Raw genomic sequence first — 24,459 nt, 5'->3', positions numbered from 1 at the left:
TTAAAAATAGGAATATCCAGTCAACAACCCTAATGAAATTTATCGGCAGTCATTCAAATATAACTGCTGCTAGGTTTTTTGCCTCAAATGTAATTGCCAAACATGGGAAACCTTTCAGTGATGGGAATATATAAAAGAAGCATGGTTAAAATGTGCACCAGTTCTCTTTGAATATTTTGAAAACAAGGAAAAAATTATTCAAAGAATAAACGATATGCCTTTGGCTAGAAACACGGTGAAAGATAGAATCATAGAAATGGCTAAAAATATAACTCATCAGCAAAAAACAGATAAAATCTTCTGGTTTAATTTCTCTTTGTCTTGATGAGAGTACTGACATAACTGGATCAGCTCGTTTAGCAATTTTTATTCGTTATTGTGTTGGGAATAACATCAAAGAAGAATTGATAAGTTTAACACCATTAGCAACAACAAAAGGAATGGATATTTGCAACGCAGTTGTAAATGCACTTGCTGAAAGAGATATAGATCCCTCCAAAATTGTATCAGTAACTACTATTGGTGCTCACAGTATGACTGGAGAAGAAAATGGGTTCATCAATTTATTTACCAAACGTATTGGACATTCAGTTCTGGGTTTCTGTTGTATTATACATCAGCAGGTTTTATGAACCAAGTCTAGTTTCAAGCCACTGGAAGATATTATGAGCTTTGTAACAAAATTGGTCAATTTTATATCGGCACAAGCTTTAAATAAACGAAAATTTATAGAATTATTAAGTGAGGTAAACTCTGTGTATGTACAATGGTTTACTTATGTACAACAACATCCGATGGTTAAGTCGTGGGAAAGTTCTTCAAAGATTTGTTGAGTGTTTAGATGAAGTCAGACTTTTTTTACATAATGAGAAAATGAGAAAACCGGGTTTTCAGAAGGATGAAGAGATGTTGGAAAGGGCCCAAAGGCGAATGACTAAGGTAGTTTCTGACCTCTGGAATGTTGAGTATGAGGAAAGATTGAAAAGATGTAATTTGCAGAGTCTCGTGGAGAAAAGGAAGAGGGGAGATATGATAGAGACCTACAAGTTGGTAAGGGGTTGTTATAGGATCAATGGTGGAGAAATTCTACAGAGAATAGTGGGAGATCAGGGGAGAACCAGAGGTCATCCCTGGAAACTGTATAAGGAGGGTGTGAGTAAGGGAGTGAGAGGCAGGTTTTTTTCGTGCAGAGTTGTGAGTGATTGGAATGCCTTGCGTGAGAGTGTGGTTTCTGCAAAGAGTTTGAATGTGTTTAAAACACGGTATGATGAGATGTGTGTGTAAGATAAAAGGACCTCCTAGATGAGTCTTTGACTCCATGAGGTCTTGTTTTAATAATAATAATAATAATAAAATCATTGAAAAAATACAATCAATTAATGAACGAATTACCAATTTTTAATCGTGACGTTATTTCCAATACCTTCCGATATTTTCCAAATACAAAAAAAATTCTTTGCAGATCTGGAATCCCATGAAAAAACAGATCAAGGTAAATTGACAAAAGTGTTTTCTACAGTTATTCAGTCGACAATCAAAGAATTTTCTTCAAGATTTACACAGTTCAGGCAATTTGCAGAGACATCAAAATTTATTTTGCATCCGGACACAACATCAACAGATAAACTCGATTGGAGATTTTCGAGTAGCTGAATTTTGAAGATATAGAAATGCAACTAATCGATTTTCATTCTAGTTCTATATGGAAACAAAAGTTTGTCGATCTGAGAAATGACTTTGAAATAACGGAAAATGATCGATTATTGGGCGCAATTAAAAATAACGCAGAAGAGGAAATATTGAGAACTTGGAATGCCATTCCTCGAACCTTTTGTTGTTTAAAAACACTAACGATGGCTATATTATCAATTTTCTCCTCTACATATGCTTCTGTGTCATTATTTTTTTAAATGAATTTTATACAAGACAGTTTAAGAAATAGAATGACTGATGAATCTAGTTCCGTTGTGTATTACTAAAAGTGACAAAATATGAACCTGATATAAAGCATTTGGCATCTAATGTATAACAGCAAAAATCGCATTAATAAACTGATATATTGATAAATTAATAAATTGATAATAGGTTGATATTGATTTGTATACGACAATGTATATGTCAAATTATGAGTTCATTTTTATGAAGTTCTATGTTAATTTTTAAACTTGTCTCAATAAAATTCTGCAATTAATTTTGTATTAATTAATGTTAATTAGTTAATTAGTGTTGTCTTAAATAGTTGCTGAAGTGCCCAGCACATCAGCAACTTGATTTGTAAACTTTTGGCACGCGGACATAAAAAGGTTCACCACCACTAATCTAGGAAATGAAGACAAATGATGTCAGTATGAAAGAGGTAATGAAACACTTGTGAGTAGCATTATATGGAGATTCAATTATCAGAGATGTGGTAAATGAGAAGATGCACACGGTTTGTATTCTGGGAGATAAAATGAACAGGGTGATTGAGGCACTGGATATGAGTAGTAAGCAAGCAAAAGTAGTTGATAGTAATAGTAGGGACAAATACTTGACTGAGAACAAGCAAAATGTAAGATTGGATATCAAGAGATTATAACTGAGAGAAGACCTCAACATAGCCTTTAAAGGAATGCAGAGAACTGATCAGGGCTCCTGACTTAATGTCCAATCCTCACCTTCTTGTGGTGCACCCTGATAGGTATCTACCTGGATACTGAATGAATGAGGATGGGCTGGCAATTTGGGATTTAGCTGACCAAATTGTATTCTTATTGGCTTAAACCAAAATGAAAAATTATGGTACAACATGACCAGTGGAGAGCTATGAAAATTTTAACAAAGGGCTCACATCGTCGAGTGAAAAAAAAAAAAAAAAAGTTATTTCACACAAAAATTTTTATAAATACAGCTTGTGTACAAATTCCAATCAAAAAGTATGAGAGGACAATCAACCTGTGAAGGATATCATTTTTAAACAAATATTTCATGATCTAAACATGAAATATTTGCACACAATCAACTGTGTTAATTTATCTTACATAAGAAAAATATTTTTAACTATCAAAATATAATAAGAATGAAATCTTTTATAAAACATTTGATTGGCTACTGGTTTTACCATACGATTGGCTACCAGAAGGGAGAAGGGTAAAGATAGTGCATGCACTTATTTTATTTTCAAACTTGGGTGCATTCATTATAGAGGAGTTGAAACAATAATTCCAAATAATCTATACACTGCCAAATAGACTAATCTTTGTTAGGTTACCGTATAAGTTTGTCGCTTAATCTTTCAAAAAAAAAATTTTTTTTTGAAAAATAAAAAAGTAAACAAGAAGAACAAGGGGATGCAAATTTGAGAAAAATTTAACAAAGAGCTCGTGCAAGCCTCTTATAGCTCACCACTCAACATGACAGAATTTCAAGCCAGCTGGGGCGTCGCCCAGTTAAACAAGAGCCCCCATTGTTTTCGCCAGGGAACCAAGGCAAACAGCAAAAGTCAGCTACTGGAACAAATCTTAAAACACACCCCAACTCAACATCACCAGAGTTCAAGATCGGTACTATCAACATAAGAAGCCTGAATGGTAAAGAAATGGAGCTAGCTGAGGAATTAGATAAGTACAAGATCAGCATAATAAGCATGACTGAAACAAAAAAGATAAAAACTGATGAGATCTTTCTGAGTAAGAAATACAAAATGTTACATTCAGGCAATGAAAATCAAGGAAAAGACAGAGCAGCCACAGTATTCAACACTAAATATGAGGCGAATCTTCTTGAATGGCAGGCAGTCTGTAGAAGAGTGATATGGGCAAATATCAGAATGGGAAAACTGGACAATGAGACTTATTTGTGCCTATGGTCCCACTAAAGGTTCTACTAAGGTAGAAGTGGAGGAATATTTTGAGTCTTTAGAGAAAGCAACTGACACAATAAAAAAGGAAAAGTTGGTCCTTGTTGGGAATCTAAATAGCAGAGCAGGAAATAATTGTCAGGCATACAAAATATATTGGGAAAATTTGGAGAAAATAGCAAAGCTAATAATAATGGCAAATACCTGTTGGATTTCTGCTCAGGACATGGACTGGTTATTACTAACACAATGTTCCAACATAAAAATGTGCACAAATTCATATGGAGAGAAGAGGCAAGGAATAAGAAAAGCCTCATTGACTATGTTATTGTTGGTTGTGATGTTTTCTCCCTGGAGCATGACCAGTGGCGGCTCGTAGCTTGAAATCATGGGGGTACTGCAACTTTCAAAATATACATACACACTGTAAGTACAGTGTGTATGTATATTTTATTGTGTTTGGATAAAATATCAAAATTACGGTAAAAATTTAAAAAAAAATTAAACATGAAAAAAAATTGTTTATTATCGATAAAATTATACAGTTTGGTATAATTCAAGATTACTTAAAAATAAAATATAATATATTCTTCTTGTTTTGTTTCATGAAAAATATATTGTTTATTATCAATAAAATTATACAATTTAGTATAATTCAAAATTACTTAAAAATAAAATCCATTCCTTTAATTGTAATTAAAAGAATGGATTTACAATTTTTGGACATTAAAATTAAATCCTTTAATTGTGATGTCCACGGACAGTGCCGCATTAGGCTAATAGCTCGCATCTCACTATGACATGCATATGCTTGCACGTGTAGCAATATGACACTGTGATAAACACAGTCCTGCTAGTGTCCTTCGCCCTCCTAAGTGCTACAAGATGGATTTTTATTATTTTTTATACAAATTAGGTGAATTGTATAGGATTGTTGATGATAAAATTAAATATTACAAGCAAATATAAATAAATTAATAAATATATTATATATTGAGAAAAATTGGGGGTGCTGCAGTTCTGCAGTGCCTATGTATGAGCCACCCCTGTGCAGGACACGAGAGTGTACAGAGGATTTGAAATTGGAAGTGATTACCATTTAGTCTTGAGCAGGATAAAATCGAATTTCCTATTATTATTATTATTATTATTCCTGATACCTCCAAGGAGTCCGAAGACTCATCGCGGGAGGACATCTTCAACTGTCTCTACACCTTACCTCTACTACGAATCAACGCCATCTACCGCCCACCTCCAACACCACCACAACTAGTAATTTTTGTCTGTAAATTGCATGTGTTCTGAAGGGCCGATTTGTATGTATGCGGGATGAAAAACCCGAGTTTCCGGGAGAAAAAACCCTGCTACCTCCGTATGAGATCGGCTAACTCACCATCGATTGAAATCGACCAGATAAAGATTCCTCCCGTCGCGACGAGAATCGAACTTAGGCCTATTCCAATCGAAGAGAGCAATGTACCATTGTTCTTCCAATTGTGCTACGGAGGCGCTAAAATTAACCCTGTGCCTGCCAGGGATCGAACCTGAGACCTTCCGCGTGTTAGGCGGATGTGATAACCACTACACCACAAGCACATTCTTTTCAAAATATTGAAAAGAAGAACATGTAAGAAAGTTTTAAAGTGAATAAAAGTTGAGCAGCTCTCAGATGTGAGCTGTAGACTAAAATACACAAACATGATTGAAGAAAAAATTAAAAAATTTGAGAAAAGGAACCAAACCTTGGAGATTCAGTGGCAAACTCTGAAGAAAACACTGATTGATTCAGCCAGAGAGGCATGTGATGAGGTTGTCTGTAAGGATAGAAAAATCAGAACTCCATGGTGGACACAGGAAGTTAAAGAGCAGTGAAAGAAAAGAAGAAAGCATATCAAAAGTTCCTGGCAAATAAGTCAGCTTGTGCTCTTAGAAAATACAAAGACAAATGTAAGAAAGCTAAACACTGTGTAAAACTAGCTAAAACAAAAGTCATGGGAGGACTTTCGTAAGAACATAGAAAATAAATATCAAAAAGATGGCAAGATATTCTGGAGGTTGTTGAAGAAGCTCAGAAATGGAGGAAAGTGTGTTGTAAAAAGAATTAGAGATGATAAAGGTGACATGAAAACTGGAGAAAAAGATATCCTTGAAGTATGCAGTAATTACTTCAAAAAATTGCTAAATGGAACAAAACAGTGATGACAGAATAGTGATAAAAAACACTGACAAGGCATGCAGTCAGGAATACATGCCCATACTTGAAGTATAAAAAGCCATCAAAAATGGAAAGGAAGCTGGAGTAGATGATATTCAACCAGAAATGCTTAAGTATGGAGGTATAAATGTCCTACAGTGGCTGCACTGCATAGTTCAGAAGATGATGATTGGAGTAAAGCTCTCATAGTACCCATATATAAAAATGGGAAATAAAACTAAAAGTGAGAATTACAGAGGTATTTCTCTACTGAGTGTTCCTGGTAAGATATATGCAAGTATACTTGAGAAATGGTTGAGAAGGATTGTGGAAGAGAAGCTTGGTGAAGAACAAGCTGGATTCAGACCAGATAAAGGCTGTCAGGATCAGATTTTCACTTTACAACAGATATTTGAGAGATCATGGGAATATAATAAAGATCTGTATTTAAGTTTTGTCGATCTGGAAAAGGAATATGACAAGGTGCCAAAAGAGAAGCTATTAAATACACTACAGTTATATTGTGTCAATGGGGCATTATATCAAGCAGTACTTAGTCTTTATTTGGGTTGTAAGTCAGCAGTTAGAATTGAAGGAAGTGAAGGAAGATGGTTTAATGTTAAATCTGGTGTGAGACAAGGATGTACATTATCCCTTCTGTTATTCATTATCTATATGGATCACATTATGAAGGAAAGTGGTATTAAACCTGATATCAAAATTGGAGATGTTAATGTCAGCTCTTTGCTTTATGTGGAAGATGTTATACTTCTAAATAAATCCGCTACATGTCTGCAAGATTCCCTTACTAAAGTGATTAACTGTTGTAATAGATATGGTATGAAAGTCAGCATTAAAAAGACAAAGAGAATGAAAATAGACAGAAACATTGAAAATATCAATTGCATTATGAATAGAGAACCTATAGAACAAGTAAAACATTTCAGCTACTTGGGCATGATTTTTAGTGAAGATATTAATTTAAATATGGAAATAGACAACAGAATCAACAAAGCTGGTATGGTAGGAAGTCAACTGAATAAATTCATATGGAATAAGAGAGAAATTAGTCAAAACACTAAATTAGCTGTATACAAGACAGTGTTCAAACCAATTTTAATTTATGGATTTGAGAGCTGGGTCCGAAGTAAAACACTTGACCCAAAACTAGAGACCACAGATATGAGAGTCCTGAAGAAGATTAGGGGCATGAACAGATGGCATCAATAGCAATATCATATTAAAAATGAGGATATTAGGAAAGAACTGGACATAGTCAGCATCCAGGAATGAGTTAGCAGAGCTAATCTCACGTGGTATGGTCATTTAAAGAGAATGGGCAAGGAAAGATTAGCAAAACAAGTGTTCTCTGCCAGGTTGGCAGGAAAAAGACCCAGAGGAAGACCAAGATATAGGTGGCTTGATACAGTAAAAAGTGCCTTAGAAGATAGAAATATAAGATCTGATAATGCTGGAGTCTTGACAGGTAATAGACTGATTTGGAGGAAAATTGTAGATAGGAAGTTAGTAATGATGTAATTTTTCATGTAGTACTATCATACAGTACTATCCTGTACATCCCTTGAGGGTATATATTGGATATTATCAAAACTATATAGAATATAGCTTTGAATATAGAATATATCTGGAATTTGATGATGATGATGAGGTTATTGGAAAGGTAATCACAGTGTGTTGCCCAGGTATGACAGTGATTAGATGAGGTGAAGAGTAAGGATTATGAATCATATGTTAGCAGAAATGTATGAAGAGAAAGGAGTTCAGTTTGTTAGCATGCGGGACAAGTTTAAAGAACAAATTGAGTTGTATAAGAGAGATTGACTGCAATTGAATGGTTTTGGTGTGAGAAGCTGCTGCTGCTGGAAGAAAGAAAGAGTAAGAAGTGAAGTGAAAGAGCAGGAGAGTGTAAGGAAGGAGAGACTAAAGTGGTGCTAATAAATGAAGAAGTGGGTAGCATGACTGTAGAGAATAAGAGAACAAGTGTGCAAGACAAACAGAGATACAGGGAGACTTGGGGTGGATATGGGGAACACAGCGTGAGAAAGGTTGATGCTCAAAGAGGATGCAAATGGGTGTGTGTAGAGAAAAAGGGAATGGAATGGCCTGAGATATAGAGAAAGCAGTTGAATTAGAAGGAAGTTTTTGGATGAGTAAGGAGAAAAAAATGGCTTGAGGAAGGTATGGAGAAATCATGTCTAATAAGTGGTATCAGTGAGACTTGTCATAGATCCAGAAATGAGCTGTTGTGTTAGTATATGAATGCTAGAAGTATCAAAAACAAGGGAAATGAAACAGTTGCATTGACTGAGTTCATTCACCCAGAATCATTGGAATAAGAGAGACATGGCTGGATGACAATGACATCCTGACAGAATGAGAGATAGAAGAGTATGATGTATTACTGAAGATAAAAATGGTAAAAAGGGAGGTGGGAGTGTTATTGATGATAAAAAAAAAAGAGTTATGTCCATAGAATGCAGAGATACAAGAGGAAAATAGAATGGTTTTGAGGCAGTATTGTGTGAGATGGAGGTGAAGTACTTAGTTTGATGCTGCTATAGACCTGGTAATGTGGAGGGTAGCGACCATGAAATGTATAAGCAAAGGGTGATCATTATGGGTGATTTTAATTATGGCAATATACACTACACTGGGATGATGATAATATAGAATATAGCTTTGATGTAGTTTTATTTTATTTTATTTTAATTTTTCTATTCTTCCACTAGAGGTCGGGCCAGTTGAATAAGGTCATCATCTGGAGTACACACACACACACACACACACACACACACACACACACACACACACACACACACATATATATGTGTGTACTCCAGATGATGACCTTAATATGAAGGTCGAAACATCGGGAAATTAAAGTAATTATTTCTAGCACAGTTGTAGTCTCCATAATTGTCTGAAATGAATGCTGATCACCATGTAAAATTAAAGGAAAACATAGCTCTTGAATAGTTTTCACTGTCCCAAATACTCCTCACATGTTTAAATATCACCATTGTTCATTTGCATTTAGTTGTTTTAAGTTTAAACATGAATAAGATGCACATCTGACAAATCACGTTGTATGAATTCAAAATACATTTGATTCAAAATGCATGATAATAGATCTCACTAATTCATGAACTCCATTCATAAAAGATAATGCTTATATTCATTGGAACATGAGCAACAACCCACTCTTAGTACCTGAAATGTTATGTTTGCATATTCGGAGAGTAAATGTAGGAAGGCAGTGGTTTTATGGGCTGTGGCAAGACGAGTTACATTTTTTTTATTTGTTTTGATATCAAGTAGATTTAAGTTGAATTTTGCTGTGTAATAGCTGATACTGATATGTAGTTTGGTTGCATTGGGGTTGTATATAGGTTAATTTCTTTATGTTCCTTAGCTGATATGAGATAAAATGGCAATGAGAGTGAGGTCATTATGTAGATTGTGCAGAATACGAATAATATGAGTGGCATAGATGCACATTATCTCCCCATGCATATGTAGGTATGCATGCAGAGAGGGTTGAATAAGAGAAGTATAGGTATTTAGGAAATGCAACATGCTAATGGATTATGATGCTTCCTGGAATCAGAAGTAGAGAACATGGAATAAACAATACTGAACAAAGGGTGAGCATCGCAGAGTAAGATTATCAGTGATAGTGGGGAGAGTTAGAGACCATAAGCATGGCATGGAAATAAGAGAGACTCATGGCAAAAAACCATTGAGACTAGAGGTAAGATAGCATGTAAAACAGACCACAGAAAGAGTGCAACTGACAACATAATGGCAAGAAAAAATGACAGCAAGAACGTGATTCAAGAATGAAAACAGATGTATGAAGATGAAGCAAGAGATGAAGCATATAGAATGAAATGAAGAAAAATGGGGATATGAATGAAAGAATGGAAAGGGAAAGATAGCTGGGTGAAGGAGTTAAAGAATGATTTGAGAGAAGCACTGTATAGCAATTCAATTATTCAAGGTACAGTGAATGAAAGGGTATGCAAAGTTTGTTTTTTTTTCAAGAGGGGAGAATGAGTAGAGTGATTGAACATCAAATATATGGAGTAAGCAAGCAAGAGAGAGAGAGATGATAATAGTAGTAGAAACAAACAAATGAGTTGGTTGAGATGAGAACAAGGAGAATGTGAAAATGGATGTCAGCAGGTTGCTTGAGAAGAGTAAAAAATAAGTGTGGTAGGAAAGATAGTCAGTGTGTTGCCTAGATATGACAGTGATGAACTAAGAAGAAAGTGCAATTTGTGAATGTGTGAGATGAGTTTGAGGAATGGATGGAATTGTATACATAATGAAATTCCAATTAAATGATTTTGGTGTGATTCAAGTGGAGAAACTGCTGCTGGAAGGAGAATAATGACAATGATGAACAGCAGACCTGAGAAAGTAAGAGGTGACAATGAAGAGCAGGTGAGTAGGATAGAAGAGATTTAAGAAGTGTTTGTGAATGGAAAGATGAGATATAAATGAGAAGAATGAGTAAACTGGAATGCAAGACAGCAGAAATGGAGAAAGGGGGAATCAGGGTGAGCAGGGAGACATTGCATGAGCAGACAAAAGAATGGGATGACCTGGGATACGATGGGAGCATTTGGGTCTGTAGAAAATGATGGTATAGGTCAGTTGTCCATAATGGTAGTGTGTCCTAAAGATCTGTTTTGGGATCATTGCTGTTTAACTTTTATGTTAATCATATTGGAAAAGGTTTGAACGGGATATGCAGTTGTTTATAGATGATGCAAAGTTAGGAAGAATATGACAAGCAGAGCAGATGCTCTGGGCTTTACAAGACAACCTGACTGCATGAATGGGAATACCAGTTCAATGTTAAAAAATGTAAGTTATTAAAATTAAGGAAGCAGAGCTATGATGCAAAGTATACAGCTGGTGGGAATATCTTACAGGCAGTGAATGAGATATGGAATGTGAGGATAATGGTGGATAAGGACTTCAAATTTAGTGCCACATTCTAACATTGTGAGAATATGATAATGGAACATGGTAAGTGATACAGAGGACACTGACATATAGAAGTAAGCAGGTTATGTTTCTCGTGTATAAGACCTTGATCAGCCCATAACGTTGCATAATAATCCATATCTTTAGAGGTACCTGTGACATAATAAATTAATAACTTAACACGTATAAAACCAAAAGTAATAACTTTAATGAATTAAAAGTACAAATATTTCATACTGAAAGTAACAGTACATCATCAGTGTAGAACAAACAGTTAAAGGAATGGAATACAAAGTACAGAACAGTCAGTGGATCACCAATTAAATTGTTGCCATGTGCAGAAGATTAATTAAAATAATATTAAATAATTCTTTAAAGATAATTATTTCATTGATGGTTGCTTAATATAAGAATCTCCCAACCTTTTGGGAGAGGGAGAGAGAGAGAGAGAGAGAGAGAGAGAGAGAGATTGACACTAATCATAATATTCAGTGGGATAAAGCTTGTCTGCTCCACAGATGCAGGTTTAAATATGAATGCCTTTTTAAAGAAAGTTGTGAAGCACTTTTGCATCAATCGAATTTGAATCAAAATGACTTCTCTCTCTCTCTCTCTCTCCTGAAAGTTTGGGAGATTCTTATCTTATGCAACCATCAATGAAATAATTATCTTTAAAGAATTATTTAATATTATATCTTCTGCATGCGGCAACAATTTAATCGGTGATCCACCGACTGTTCTGTACTTTGTATTCCATTCCTTTGTTTGTTCTACACTGATGATGTACTATTACTTTCAGAACAAAATATTTGCACTTTTAATTTAAAGTTATTAAAATTAAAGTTATTACTGTTGGTTTTATACGTGTTAAGCAGTAGTGAGCTATGAAAATTTTGTTAAAGGGCTTGCATAGTTGAGAAAAAAAAAAGGGCTAATGTAGCGCTTATAATATTTATATTGCGACTTTGTAGAGCTTCTGACAGATATGATAATTCCTGTAGGATATCAATCATTAATGCTAGATCTTAAAAATTGAGAGGTCGGTTTTAAAAGCCCTTATATTAATCTTTTGATGCAAAATGCTTGCATAATGATTTCTCCACAAGAGCTGTTCGTAAACTGCAAGCTGCCCATCATGGTCCAAACACACAGCTGATCTTTAAAATTTCGATATCAAGGTCTTTTGCAATCGCATTTCATTATAGTTGATTTTTTGGTGATTGATGATAAAAATCATATAATTTATCCATAAATATTTCAAAATGATTTATTTCTTTAATGTTTTTTTTTTTTTATCGATTTGCTACACAATGCCAAATCACAATGTTGGGAAATCTTTGTAGAAGTTTGATTGCTACACCTGATTTGTTTCCTAATATTACACTAGCTCCATCAGAACAAAATGCAATGACATGATTTTTTAAATAGTTATCAGAAAAGCCATATGAATTTAAAGTAGCGTGTATACATTCCCCGGTGGTATTTTCTAGTTCTACAAGATTATTAAACAAGAAGAACAAGGGACTCACAAATTTGAGAAAAATTTAACAAAGGGCTTGCGTGAGTCCCTTATAGCTCACCACTGGTGTTAAGTTATTATTAATAATAATTCATGTTAACATCAGGAAGTTTACTATGCACAGTTATTTTTGGTCACCTGGATTTCAAAAGGATGAAGGTTGAAGAAGATCAGAAGTTAGAGATGAAGTGAAAAATCATGAGAGTGGTACTGAAGAGACGGAAGTGCTCAGCAGTAGAAACAGTAGTAGTAGTGTGAGAGATGAAGAGATAATGGGAATGCAGGAGGAACAGGGAAACGTGGGGTGGGGGAGAGCCCCCAGTAGTGTGAGAGAGAGAGATGAAGAAACAAGAGGTACAGGGAAACATAGGGGGAGGAGCCCAGGGGAAGTGTATGTTGAAAGTGGCAGTGAATGTGTATAAAAATGAAGTATATTGTGATGTGGGTGGGGAAGTTGAGACTGAGTGGGTATATGTTGTGATAAAGATGATCAGTCAAGAGCAGATGTGGTGGGGAAATCACAACCAGCAAGTGGCTTGAATAGGACTGGTTATAGACCTAAAAATGAACTAATGTGTTTGTTTACTAATGCCAGAGGTATCAGAAATAAGGGAGATGAAATGGTTTCAGTGATTCAGTTTATTTTCACCACAAAATCACTGGAATAAGTGAAACATGGTTGAATGAGATAATATTCTATTGGGAATAGAAATGGAAGGATGCAGTATTTTTCACAAGGATAGAAAGGACAAGAAGGGAGGGGAGGAGTGCTACTGATGATAGCACGGGAATTATGTCCACATAAGGTTGACATGAAAGTGGGAAATAGTGGTAATAGGCCAAAAGGCTGAATAAGGTGGATATAAAATGGATGAATGAGGGTCTTAAGCATGAAATCCAGAAGAAGTTAATTTGGAGATGGCACAGGATGAATAATGGTAATCAGTTACATGAAGAGTATAAAGAACAAGCCAGGAGAGTGACTCGGTTAGTAAGGAAAACAAAAGTGCAGTATGAGCAGAAATTGGCAAATAAGGTGAAGAAAAACCCTAGAGAATTTTTCAGATATGTGGCAAGTAGAAGGAAGAATGATCATGGTAAGATGATATTAATGGATGAAAACAGTAGAATGGTAACTGCTGCAGAAGACATTGTTGAGATATTCAGTGATCAATTTAAAAGGGTGTTTCATCCTGATCAGGGTGGAATCATGAGGAACTTAAGTGTAGAGGACATCAGAGAGGATGGCTTAATTGTGAGTAGGAGGTATTTGAGGAAATAAATAACCTTGATGTCAATAAGGCAATAGGATTTGATCACATATCACCACGCATCTTAAGGAAATGTTCCAGGGAATTGGCATGACTGTTTAATAAGAGTTGTACAAGAGCACAGGTTCCAAGGGAGTGAAAAGAAGGTAAAATTGTTCCACTGCATAAACTGGCGATAAGGCTGTGGCTTGAAATTATAGGCCAATCTGCACTGGAGCAAGAGATTGGTGAAGAGTAGGATACAGAAATGGGTTGATAACAGCAGTATTCTCCGTTTATCAGCATGGGTTTGTTAAAAGGAGATCATGTTTTAACTTACTTATGTATTATAACAAGGTGATAAATACCGTGGACAGGGGAAATGCATATACAGTGTACTTGGATTTTGCAAACGCTTTTGATAGACTGCCACACAACAAGCTGGTAAATAAATTGAAACAGATGGGATTGATAACAGACTTCTGAGTTGGATAAGTGACTGGCTGTCAGATAGGTATCAAAAAGTTGTATATGGGGTGAAGTATCCCAAAAGCGGAAGGTCACTAGTAGTGTACCTCAGGGGTCAGTTTTGGGACCACTGTTATTCAATTTGTATGTTAATGATATTGGGATGGGTTTATCTAGTGATCTGCAGCTGTTTGCAGATGATGCAAAATTGAAGTGAGCAATGCAGAGTCAAGAGGATGTTATGGCCTTATAGGAGGACTTGAAAAGATTGTATGAATGGGCAGGTAAGTGGAACTCAATTCAATGTTGCAAAGTGTAAGGTTTTGAAATTTGGTAAGCAATGATGGGATGCAAAGTATACACTTGGTGGGGAAACTTTAAGGGAAGTAGACAAGATGAAAGATCTGGGAGTGGTGGTGGACAAGGACCTGAAATTCAGGGACCACATTGCACAAGTTGTGAAGACTTTGCATCAGATAATGGCAATGATGCAGAGGACCCTGACATGCAGAAATAAAGAGGTTATGATGCCATTGTATAAGGTCTTGATCAGGCCTCATATGGATTATTGTGCAAGATTTGTTCGCCAGGTTTTCATGGTGATGAGGATATTTTGGAAAGGGTCCAGAGAAGATTCACAAAGGTGGTCAGTGGTCTTTGGAATGTGGAGTACAAGGACAGGTTGAGAGAATGTAAATTGCAAAGCCTCATGAATGGGGAAAGGGGTGGGGGAGATATGATTGAGACATATAAGATAGTCAGGAGTTGTTATCAGGTTGACATGGAAGAGTTTTCATGGAATAGGAGGGGGGAGGGGTAGAATAAGAGGCCATTGCTGGAAACTGTATAGTTTCCAGCAATATGTCTATATATATAAAAGGGTGTGATCAGAATAGTGAGGCAAAGGTTGTTTGCATGAAGAGTGGTTTGCGATTAGAATGCATTGTCTGAGTGTGTTGTGAATGTAGGCACATTGAATCAATTTAATGCATGGTTGGATGAGCATTGTGTGCACAACACCTCCCATGATGAATGTCTGACTGCATGAATGTCAGATAATGATAATGGAAAGGGTTTAGAATCTGTCAACAAAAGTAGTTTCTGGTTCTTGGAATGATGAGTATGAAAAAAGATTGAGGACTTGCAATTTACAAGTCTAGTGGATAGGGCCCAGAGAGGAAGGCTTTGATTGAGGCATATGTGTTGGTAAGAGGTTTTTACAAGACTGATGTGGAACATCTCTGGAATCTGTATAAGGAGCATGAGTGGGAGGGGGGGGGGGTTGCAAAGACAGTAGTAGGTGATTGAAATGCATTGTCTGAGAGTATGGTGAGTGCTGAGATAGTGAATGAGTTTAAGGCACAACAGTTTAATTAGCTCTGCATATAGCAGTGGGATCTCCATTGACTCCATAGAGATCTGACGATGACAACAGTATTTTATAGCACCTTGTATTTTCAAATGAAGTGGAGTTTTTCTTCCTAGAAACTTTCCTCCCTACACACACGCATCCTGCAGACTTGCAAACTGGACTAGACAAACACATATTTACAGACCAAACATACTAGCAGGGGATTAAATCAAGCTCTCAGCATATGACACTATCTGACCTATGCATACATTGTCCAAAATGAGGCAAAATGAGTTTTATGATGAGTCTTTTGACTCCATGGTTGTCTAATGCTAATAATAATAAGTATGCTTACTGTTCTCCCAAACTTCAACCTTACACCAACTATTACCCCAAGACCCCCATCTAATACTGCATGTCAGTACACAGATTTTCCATATCTTCATTCTAAAGTACACTTGCCAACATTAAATTGATACTATCAATCTGCTTACAATGCCAGTGCATTCAAATCCACTTGAAGGTGCATTTCATCTGAATCATTCTCCATAATTCTTAAGATTGCATAGACTGTTTGGAATTACAGTCAGGGAAACTAATGTCACAATGCCAGTATATTACATGTTAAAAAGCATGTATTCTCTTGGCTAGTTCATATGCCATGGGAGTAAAAACATGAGTTTCCCAAAGGAAAAAATTTTGGCCCCTCTGTATGAGACTAGCCAAATCAACATCAACTGAAAAGAACACACTTATAAAGATTACTCACTACCTAGATGGCATTCAAATCCAAGTCTTTCCAACCAAAGGGAGAGGGAAGGGGTAAAACTGCATATCAGTCTGAATACTGTGCCACTAAAGCACTCCCATGACTCCATAACCTATAAGTGAATATCCATGTCAAAAAGTATCATCAACATGTAAAAGTTTCCTGAAATTTGAATGAGCTATGCTTCATCATTCAACCTTTTCTTTTTCTTTCAACACTCTTCTTTTTTTATAAGCAAGTTTCATTTTTTCCCTAAATATGTTAAAAATCCATTTATTATAATATAATTCTATACTTAAAGAAAATTATATAATTACAACCAATACAGAAAACAACTTCCTTGTATGAGTGCATTAATACAGATTAGAAAGTTTACCTCCAAAAGAAGGCGATATCTTAATATCCTCTGAACAGGTTTCAGCAAATAAGAACCAAGTGGCAAATTATGATGCAATGCAGTCTGTCTTTCCTATTAAAAAATAAATAAAATAATATTTTCATTTTTAAGTATAAATATAATAATCATTCCAACCAAATGATGTATGCAAAAATTTTTTTTTCATTTACAATCAAAAAAATTAAAACATTAAATGTAATCTATATGAATTCAAGAAAAAAAATTAATTCTTAATTACCTTAAATATTTCAGCAGTATCTGAATTTCTCATTAGCTCTGTTAAAACTGAAACAGTTCTGGAAAAAAAAAAAAAAAAAAAAAAAAAAAAAAAGGAAAATTTAATAATATTTTTAAATGAAATTACGAAACCAAGATAAATATAAATATTACTGCAATATACTAATTTAATACTTGATTACAAATCTGAAGTGTTTTTCAATAAAGTTTTAAGTCATAAAGTAATCAAAATTTAATTTATTTTTAAATAAAGTTTTAAAGCGAAGTCAAGTCGTTCGCATGATTCTAGTTTACTAGAATTATGCAAATAAGCTAACTAGCTGCTATCAGCTGATAGCAGCTAGTTAACATTTAGTAGTAGACATTTAAAAAAAAAGCTGTCATAAAAGAAAGACTTTATTCAATAATCAAGACAACTGTTATTATTTCAACTTATTTCTCTGAGATGATATGATAATTTTTCATTATAATTACCTTCAAAAAATGACATACAGACATGTGGTCACGTTATTCCCAAAATTTACCATCAATGATTGAGAAAAGAGCTTCACTGCATCCCAGATTTACCCATTCATTTTTATAACTACACCTGGGTTGTAGAATTATTTATTTACATGAGTTTCAAAAATTAATATACCCCAGGGTAAAGGAGGGTACTGTGTCACTTAACGATCAGTACAATTGCTACAGCAAATATAAGTTTTATTTTTTAGAATATTTTGAAGAATTATATGCATTTCACTGAAAATTTATTTAATTACTGATATTCAAATGGAATGCATATTAATTATCAAGGTAGTAGGTTCTGTGGAGAATTTTGTATATAGCAGTTAACAGTTAATGAAGGTAAAAACAGCAGTAAGAACAACCAGATGCAGCACGAAAACAGAGTATTCAGCGGTGCAGATTTTACTAAGATGGTTTGTTGTCTGAAGTGTACCATATATTATTATTATTATTATCCCAAGACCTCATGGAGTCAAAGACTCATCTGGGAGGTACTTTTATCACACACACACACATCTCATCATACCGTGTCTTAAACACACTCAAACTCCTTGCAGACACCACACTCTCAGGCAAGGCATTCCAATCATTCACAACTCTGCACAAAAAAAATCTGCCTCTCACTCCCCTACTCGCACCTTCTTTATACAGTTTCCAGGGATGACCTCTGGTTCTCCCCTGATCTCCCACTATTCTCTGTAGAACTTCTCCACCATTGATCCTATAACAGCCCCTTACCAACTTGTAGGGCTCTATCATATCTCCCCTCTTCCTCCTGTCCACCAGACTCTGCAAATTACATCTTCTCAATCTTTCCTCATACTCGACATTCCAGAGGTCAGAAACTACCTTAGTCAGTCGCCTTTGGACCCTTTCCAACATCTCTTCATCCTTCTGAAAACCCCGTGACCAAATCTGGGCACAATAGTCCATGTGTGGCCTAATCGAAGCCTTATACAATGGAACAAGGATCTCCCTACTTCTACACATCAGTGTCCTCCGCATCATTCCCAGAAGCCTTTGTGTTGTCTTCACAATTTTGGTGATGTGTCCCCTAAATTTTAGATCCTTATCCATTATAATCCCCAGATCTCTTATTTCCTCTACCTCCAACAATATATTCTCACCAAGCATAAATTCTGCATCCCATCTTTGTTTTCCAAATTTTAAAACCTTACATTTTGCATCATTGAACTCACATCCCCATTTCCATGCCCAATCACTCAATTTATCAAGTCTTCTTGCAGGGCCACAACATCTTCACTACTCTTTATGGTTCGTCCCAACTTTGCATCATCTGCATATCTCCATCCAAATCTTCGCCAATATCATTAATATACAAGTTAAACAGTAATAGCCCTAAAACAGACCCCTGAGGCACTCCACTAGTGACTTTCCTTTTCCTGGATATCGCTCGCTTCCCCATACACAACTTGTTGATACCTATCAGATATCTAGTCTCCAATCCAATATCCAACCCCATCTGCTCTAGTTTGACTGTCAACTTATCATGAGGTACTCTATCAAAAGCCTTTGCAAAATCCAAGTATATTACTGTGTATCCTTCTCCTCTGTCCAAGGAAGCAGTCACTTTATTATAATAAGTAAGTAGATTACTAAAACATGACCTCCCTTTAGCAAATCCATGTTGTCCATCAAAGATAATACCATTGTTGTCAACCCAACTCTGGATCGTAGTTCTCACAAGCTTCTCCAACAACTTAACCACAACACCTGACACACAGATAGGCCTATAGTTTGATGCTCGAGTTCGATCACTTCCTTTATGAAGTGGCACAATCATGCCTTCCTTCCATTCTTTAGGAACTTGACCAAGTGCAAGACTCATATTAAAAAAATATGTCAAGGTAGGTGTCAACTACCTGGCACATTCCTTCAGAATACGCTGTGATATATTATCAAGTCCCACAGCCTTATTTACATCCAGTTTACTCAACTCCCCAAACACCTCTTGCTTATTTACAGTCAGTCTCTCCTCCCCATCATCAACTGCTCTCAAGACTGGAATGATGAGATAGCAATTGGAAGTAAAGAAAATTAGTTTCTTGAGTTTTTGAGGGATAACTACTTCAGACAGTATGGAACAGAGGGCACACGAGGATTAAGGGTCTTGGATTTGGTCATCTCATCAGAGGATGTAATTATAAATGAGTTGTCAAATCATCCACCAATTGGTGAGAGTGACCATGAGGTGATTACCTGGGTGGTTGCCAGCAGTGCGAGGACCCCTGTGAGAAAAGGGCATATGTGGAACTACAAGGGGGTGATTGTGAAGAGCTCAGGAGACAGCTTGGGGGTGTAGCGTGGAATGAGGAGTTAGCTGAAAAAGAGATCAATGCAGCTTGGGGGATTTTCAAAAACTATCTAGTAGATGCAATGTCTAAATGTATTCCAAGGGTGAGAAGGTTAAATAAGGTAGGTGTGAGATGGATGAATAAAGAGATTAAGCATGCGATACAGAGAAAAAGGGCATAGTGGAGGCAGCATAAGAGAAGTGGAAATAACCAATTTCATGAGGTCTACAAAGACCAGGCAAGGAGGGTGACTTGGTTGATGAGAGTAGCTAAAGAGAGGTATGAACAGCAGTTAGCTAATGAAGCCAAAAAGTATCCTAGGGAGATCTTTCGATATGTAGCCAGCAAAAGAAAGAATAATTATGGAAGGATGACATTGATTGGAGAAAATGGTATAACCACAGATGTTGCAGAATGTGTGGTGGAGATACTTAATGAGCAGTTCATAAAGATCTTTCAATCTTGTGAATGTGACTTCATGAAGAGATTGAGAGCAGTTGATGATGGGGAGGAGAGACTGACTGTAAGTGAGCAAGAGGTGTTTGGGGAGTTGAGTAAACTACTGTATATTATCACGTATAATGCGATCCACTTATAATGCGAACTAGAAATTTTGTTTGAAAACTAGCCCTAAAATGCCATGTCCATGTATAATGCAATCTGTTAATAATACAATACGAATTAGCGAAAGAAATATTTATTTTAAAAGAAAATGTCAAAATCCTTTAAATTCTTCATCTTTTGAGTCATCAAACATTTCATTTATAAATTCATCTGTAGGGATTGCGTCATCAGTGTAGCAATTGTCATCGTCTTCATGCTCTCCATTTTGTTGTGCGTCATCCTCGCTTTCGTATATGACGTGATCTTCAGATCCATCCATTAAATTACTTATTCCACATTTAAGAAATGAGCATTGAATCATTTCAGATGGTATCGAATCCCATGCTTCTTTAACCCAGCTGGTGATCTCAGGCTTCTGAAAATACCCACCCTTTGTCATCTTCACCAAACCAGATGACATCCATTCTCTCCATTTTTCATGTAAGTGATCTTTAAATGGCTTATTCAAGCTGAAATCAAGAGGCTGCAAAATGGAAGTCAGACCACCAGGTATGACTGCTAGGTCTGTACGTAGTTCACGTGCTTTCTCTTTGCTTGCCTCTGTTAAATGCGCCTGGAACATATCCCAGACTAGCATGCTTTGTTGACGTAACAAGCTACCTGGACATATGTTCCATACTTGATCCAGCCACAATTGTACACCCTAATCATCCATCCAACCTTTCCGATTGGCGCGAACAATTACACCTGGTGGAAATTTCATATGCTTCAGAATTTTCTTCCTTTTAAATATCACTGTTGGCTTTAATTTGGTTCCGTCTGCCATGCATGCTAGAACAACGGTAAAATGCGTTTATTCGTGTCCCTTTGTTTTTATGGCGACACCCTTTTCACCAACTGAGTTTACTGTTTGATTCCCAGGCATATCAAAGTACATAGGTGTCTCATCCATTGCCAATTTGGGAAAGTTCATATCTGTGACACTTCCATAATTTTATGATAAATTTATGGAAGGACTGCACTTTTTCTTCAAACTGCTTTGGTAACTTCTGCGCAATTTTTATTCGATGTTGTAATGTTAATGCTTTGCATTCCATAAATCTGTTGCATCACCCAGGCGAAGCAAGAAAAGATGAAATACCTGGTGTGTCCTTGAATTTACCATTCCTGAGTTGTAGAGCTCGAAAACGAATGGCATTTCTTGTTACTATAATGCCATTTTGTCGTTACGTGAAAATTCGTTAATTTAGCTCTTCTTCGAGTTCTGGAAAGGATGCTACATCTCCACGACAGGCACGTTTCATTTTGGGGATTTTTTCAAGACTGTCTTTTTGCTTACGCCAAAGTCTAATATTACTCTCTGCTACACCAAATTCTCTCATAGCAACACTGTTATTATGTTCTTCTGCAAACTGCACGACACGCAATTTAAATCCTGCTTCAAAAAATGAACGTTTACGTTTCTGTTGGCTCATTTTCAGGCTAGGTTTGTTTAACAAATAATATTTAAAATGAACTGTGGTTAAACTGATATACCTAACTCTGTGCTCTATCTATCTCACTTTGCTCTATCATTCGGCGATGGAACGTGCATCATATGTGTGCATAAAGCCAGTAATGTAAGTAGCGTTATGCACAGATACGATGCGTGCTCGGTCGCCGAATGCGAGAGGGTCAAGTAGATTTGGTTGCATTGGCATTAGGTGGTATATATTGTGTGTGCAAGTGTCTAATAAGATGTTATATTTTTTAGGATCCGCATATAATGCAAACCCCTAACTTTAAGTAGTATTTTTTGCCATTAATTTTTCGCATTATACGCGATAATATACAGTATATGTAAATAAGGCTGTGGGACTTGATAATATATCACTGTGCATTCTGAAGGAATGGGCCAGGGAGTTGACACCTGCCTTGACATATTTTTTTAATACAAGTCTTGCACTTGGTCAAGTTCCTAAGGAGTGGAAGGAGGGCAAGATTGTGCCACTTCATAAAGGAGGTGATCGAACTCAAGCATCAAACTATAGGCCTATCTGTGTGTCAGGTGTTGTGGTTAAGTTGTTGGAGAAGCTTGTGAGAACTACGATCCAGAGTTGGGTTGACAATAATGGTATTATCTTTGATGGACAACATGGATTTGCTAAAGGGAGGTCATGTTTTAGTAATCTACTTACTTATTATAATAAAGTGACTGCTTCCTTGGACAGAGGAGAAGGATACACAGTAATATAACTTGGATTTCGCAAAGGCTTTTGATAGAGTACCTCATGATAAGTTGACAGTCAAACTAGAGCAGATGGAGTTGGATATTAGATTAGTGCATTGGATTGGAGACTGGATATCTGGTAGGTATCAACAAGTTGTGTATGGGGATGAGATATCCAGGAAAAGGAAAGTCAATAGTGGAGTGCCTCAGGGGTCTGTTTCAGGGCCATTACTGTTTAATTTGTATATTAATGATATTGGCAAAGATTTGGATGGAGATATTCAGTTGTTCGCACATGATGCAAAGTTGGGACGAACCATAAAGAGTAGTGAAGATGTTGTGGCCTTGCAAGAAGACTTGAATAAATTGAGTGATTGGGCAAGGAAATGGGGATGTGAGTTCAATGATGCAAAATGTAAGGTTTTAACATTTGGAAAACAAAGATGGGATGCAGAATTTATGCTTGGTGAGAATATATTGTTGGAGGTAGAGGAAATAAGAGATCTTGGGGTGATAGTGGATAAGGATCTAAAATTTAGGCGACACATCACCGAAATTGTGAAGACAATACAAAGGCTTCTGGGAATGATGCGGAGGACACTGACGTGTAGAAGTAGGGAGATTCTTGTTCCGCTGTATTAGGCTTTGATTAGGCCACACATGGACTATTATGCCCAGATTTAGTCACCATTTGGTCACCGGGTTTTCAGAAGGATGAAGAGATATTGGAAAGGGTCCAAAGGCGACTGACTAAGGTAGTTTCTGACCTCTGGAATGTCGAGTATGAGGAAAGATTGAGAAGATGGAATTTGCAGAGCCTGGTGGACAGGAGGAAGAGGGGAGATATGATAGAGACCTACAAATTGGTAAGGGGTTATTATAGGATCAATGGTGGAGAAGTTCTACAGAGAATAGTGGGTGATCAGGGGTGAACCAGAAGTCATCCCTGGAAACTGTATAAAGAGGGTGTGAGTAGGAGAGTGAGAGGCAAGATTTTTTCATGCAGAGTTGTGAATGATTGGAATGCTTTGCCTGAGAGTGTGGTGTCTGAAAGGAGTTTGAGTGTGTTTAAGACACGGTATGATGAGATGTGTGTGTGATAAAAGGACCTACCAGATGAGTCTTTGACTCCATGAGGTTGTGGGGTAATAATAATAATAATATAACATTTATTGTTGAAAATTGTCCTCGTTTCTGCCAGGAAAGTGCATTAAAAATCATAAGTGTGTTCATCTCAAGCTGAGCACTTTATTTTCTGGTGAGTTAAATACAATATGTAATGCTTGTGTTTTTGTGTAAAAAATTATTTTTATAGTAATGGCCACAAACTGCAACAAAAGGGGAAAACCAACATTGAAACCAAAATTAATTTCTCTCAAAGAAAAATATTCAAAATCTTGGATCAGTTGAAAAATGGAGAAAACCCAGGAGTTTTTGCAGGGACTTTGAATTTAAATGAATCAACAATTCGAACAATCAAACAAAATGAACATAAAATCCGAGAAAGTGTTTATTGCTGGGTCAACGATAAGTGCAAAGCACATTGCTTGTGTACGTGATATTCTAATGGAAAAATGGAGAAATCTCTAATGATTTTGATAGAAGATTGCACCTCAAAAGAAAATTCCTATGGATGGAAATCTTATTAAACAAAAAAACTCTCAAAGTTTATAAACATTTATAGTGCAAACCGGGTTCAATGCGCACGAATCCGAGTTATATTGGAAAAAAGTGCAAAAATGCACCTATATTTCAAAAAATTAAAGATCAGCTCCTGGATTCAAAGTTTCCAAAGATAGAATTACTCTACTGTTTTGTAGTGATG

At 36.2% G+C, this 24,459-nt stretch overlaps 1 protein-coding gene and 1 non-coding gene across 2 annotated transcripts in view; both read right to left on the bottom strand.

Annotated features, from left to right (window-relative positions):
* Window positions 1–24,459, bottom strand: part of LOC150101321 (uncharacterized) — a 338,470-nt gene that overhangs the window by 121,871 nt on the left and 192,140 nt on the right. The window contains exons 5-6 of the mRNA XM_090400766.1: window positions 17,041–17,098; window positions 16,782–16,874 (exon numbers count right to left, since the gene is read on the bottom strand). Coding sequence (XP_090256892.1) covers window positions 16,782–16,874; window positions 17,041–17,098 — 151 coding nt within the window. The remainder of the gene's footprint in view (window positions 1–16,781; window positions 16,875–17,040; window positions 17,099–24,459) is intronic.
* On the bottom strand, window positions 5,362–5,434 carry TRNAV-AAC (transfer RNA valine (anticodon AAC)). Its single transcript has one exon. It is a non-coding gene; the product is annotated as a tRNA-Val (tRNA).

This window comes from Typopeltis vanoorti, chromosome 11 (genome assembly GCF_054136105.1).
Source record: "Typopeltis vanoorti isolate ZY-2024b chromosome 11, IOZ_Tvanoo_1.0, whole genome shotgun sequence".
Taxonomy (NCBI): Eukaryota; Metazoa; Arthropoda; class Arachnida; order Uropygi; family Thelyphonidae; genus Typopeltis; species Typopeltis vanoorti.
This window is presented reverse-complemented; position numbering and strand designations above follow the sequence as displayed.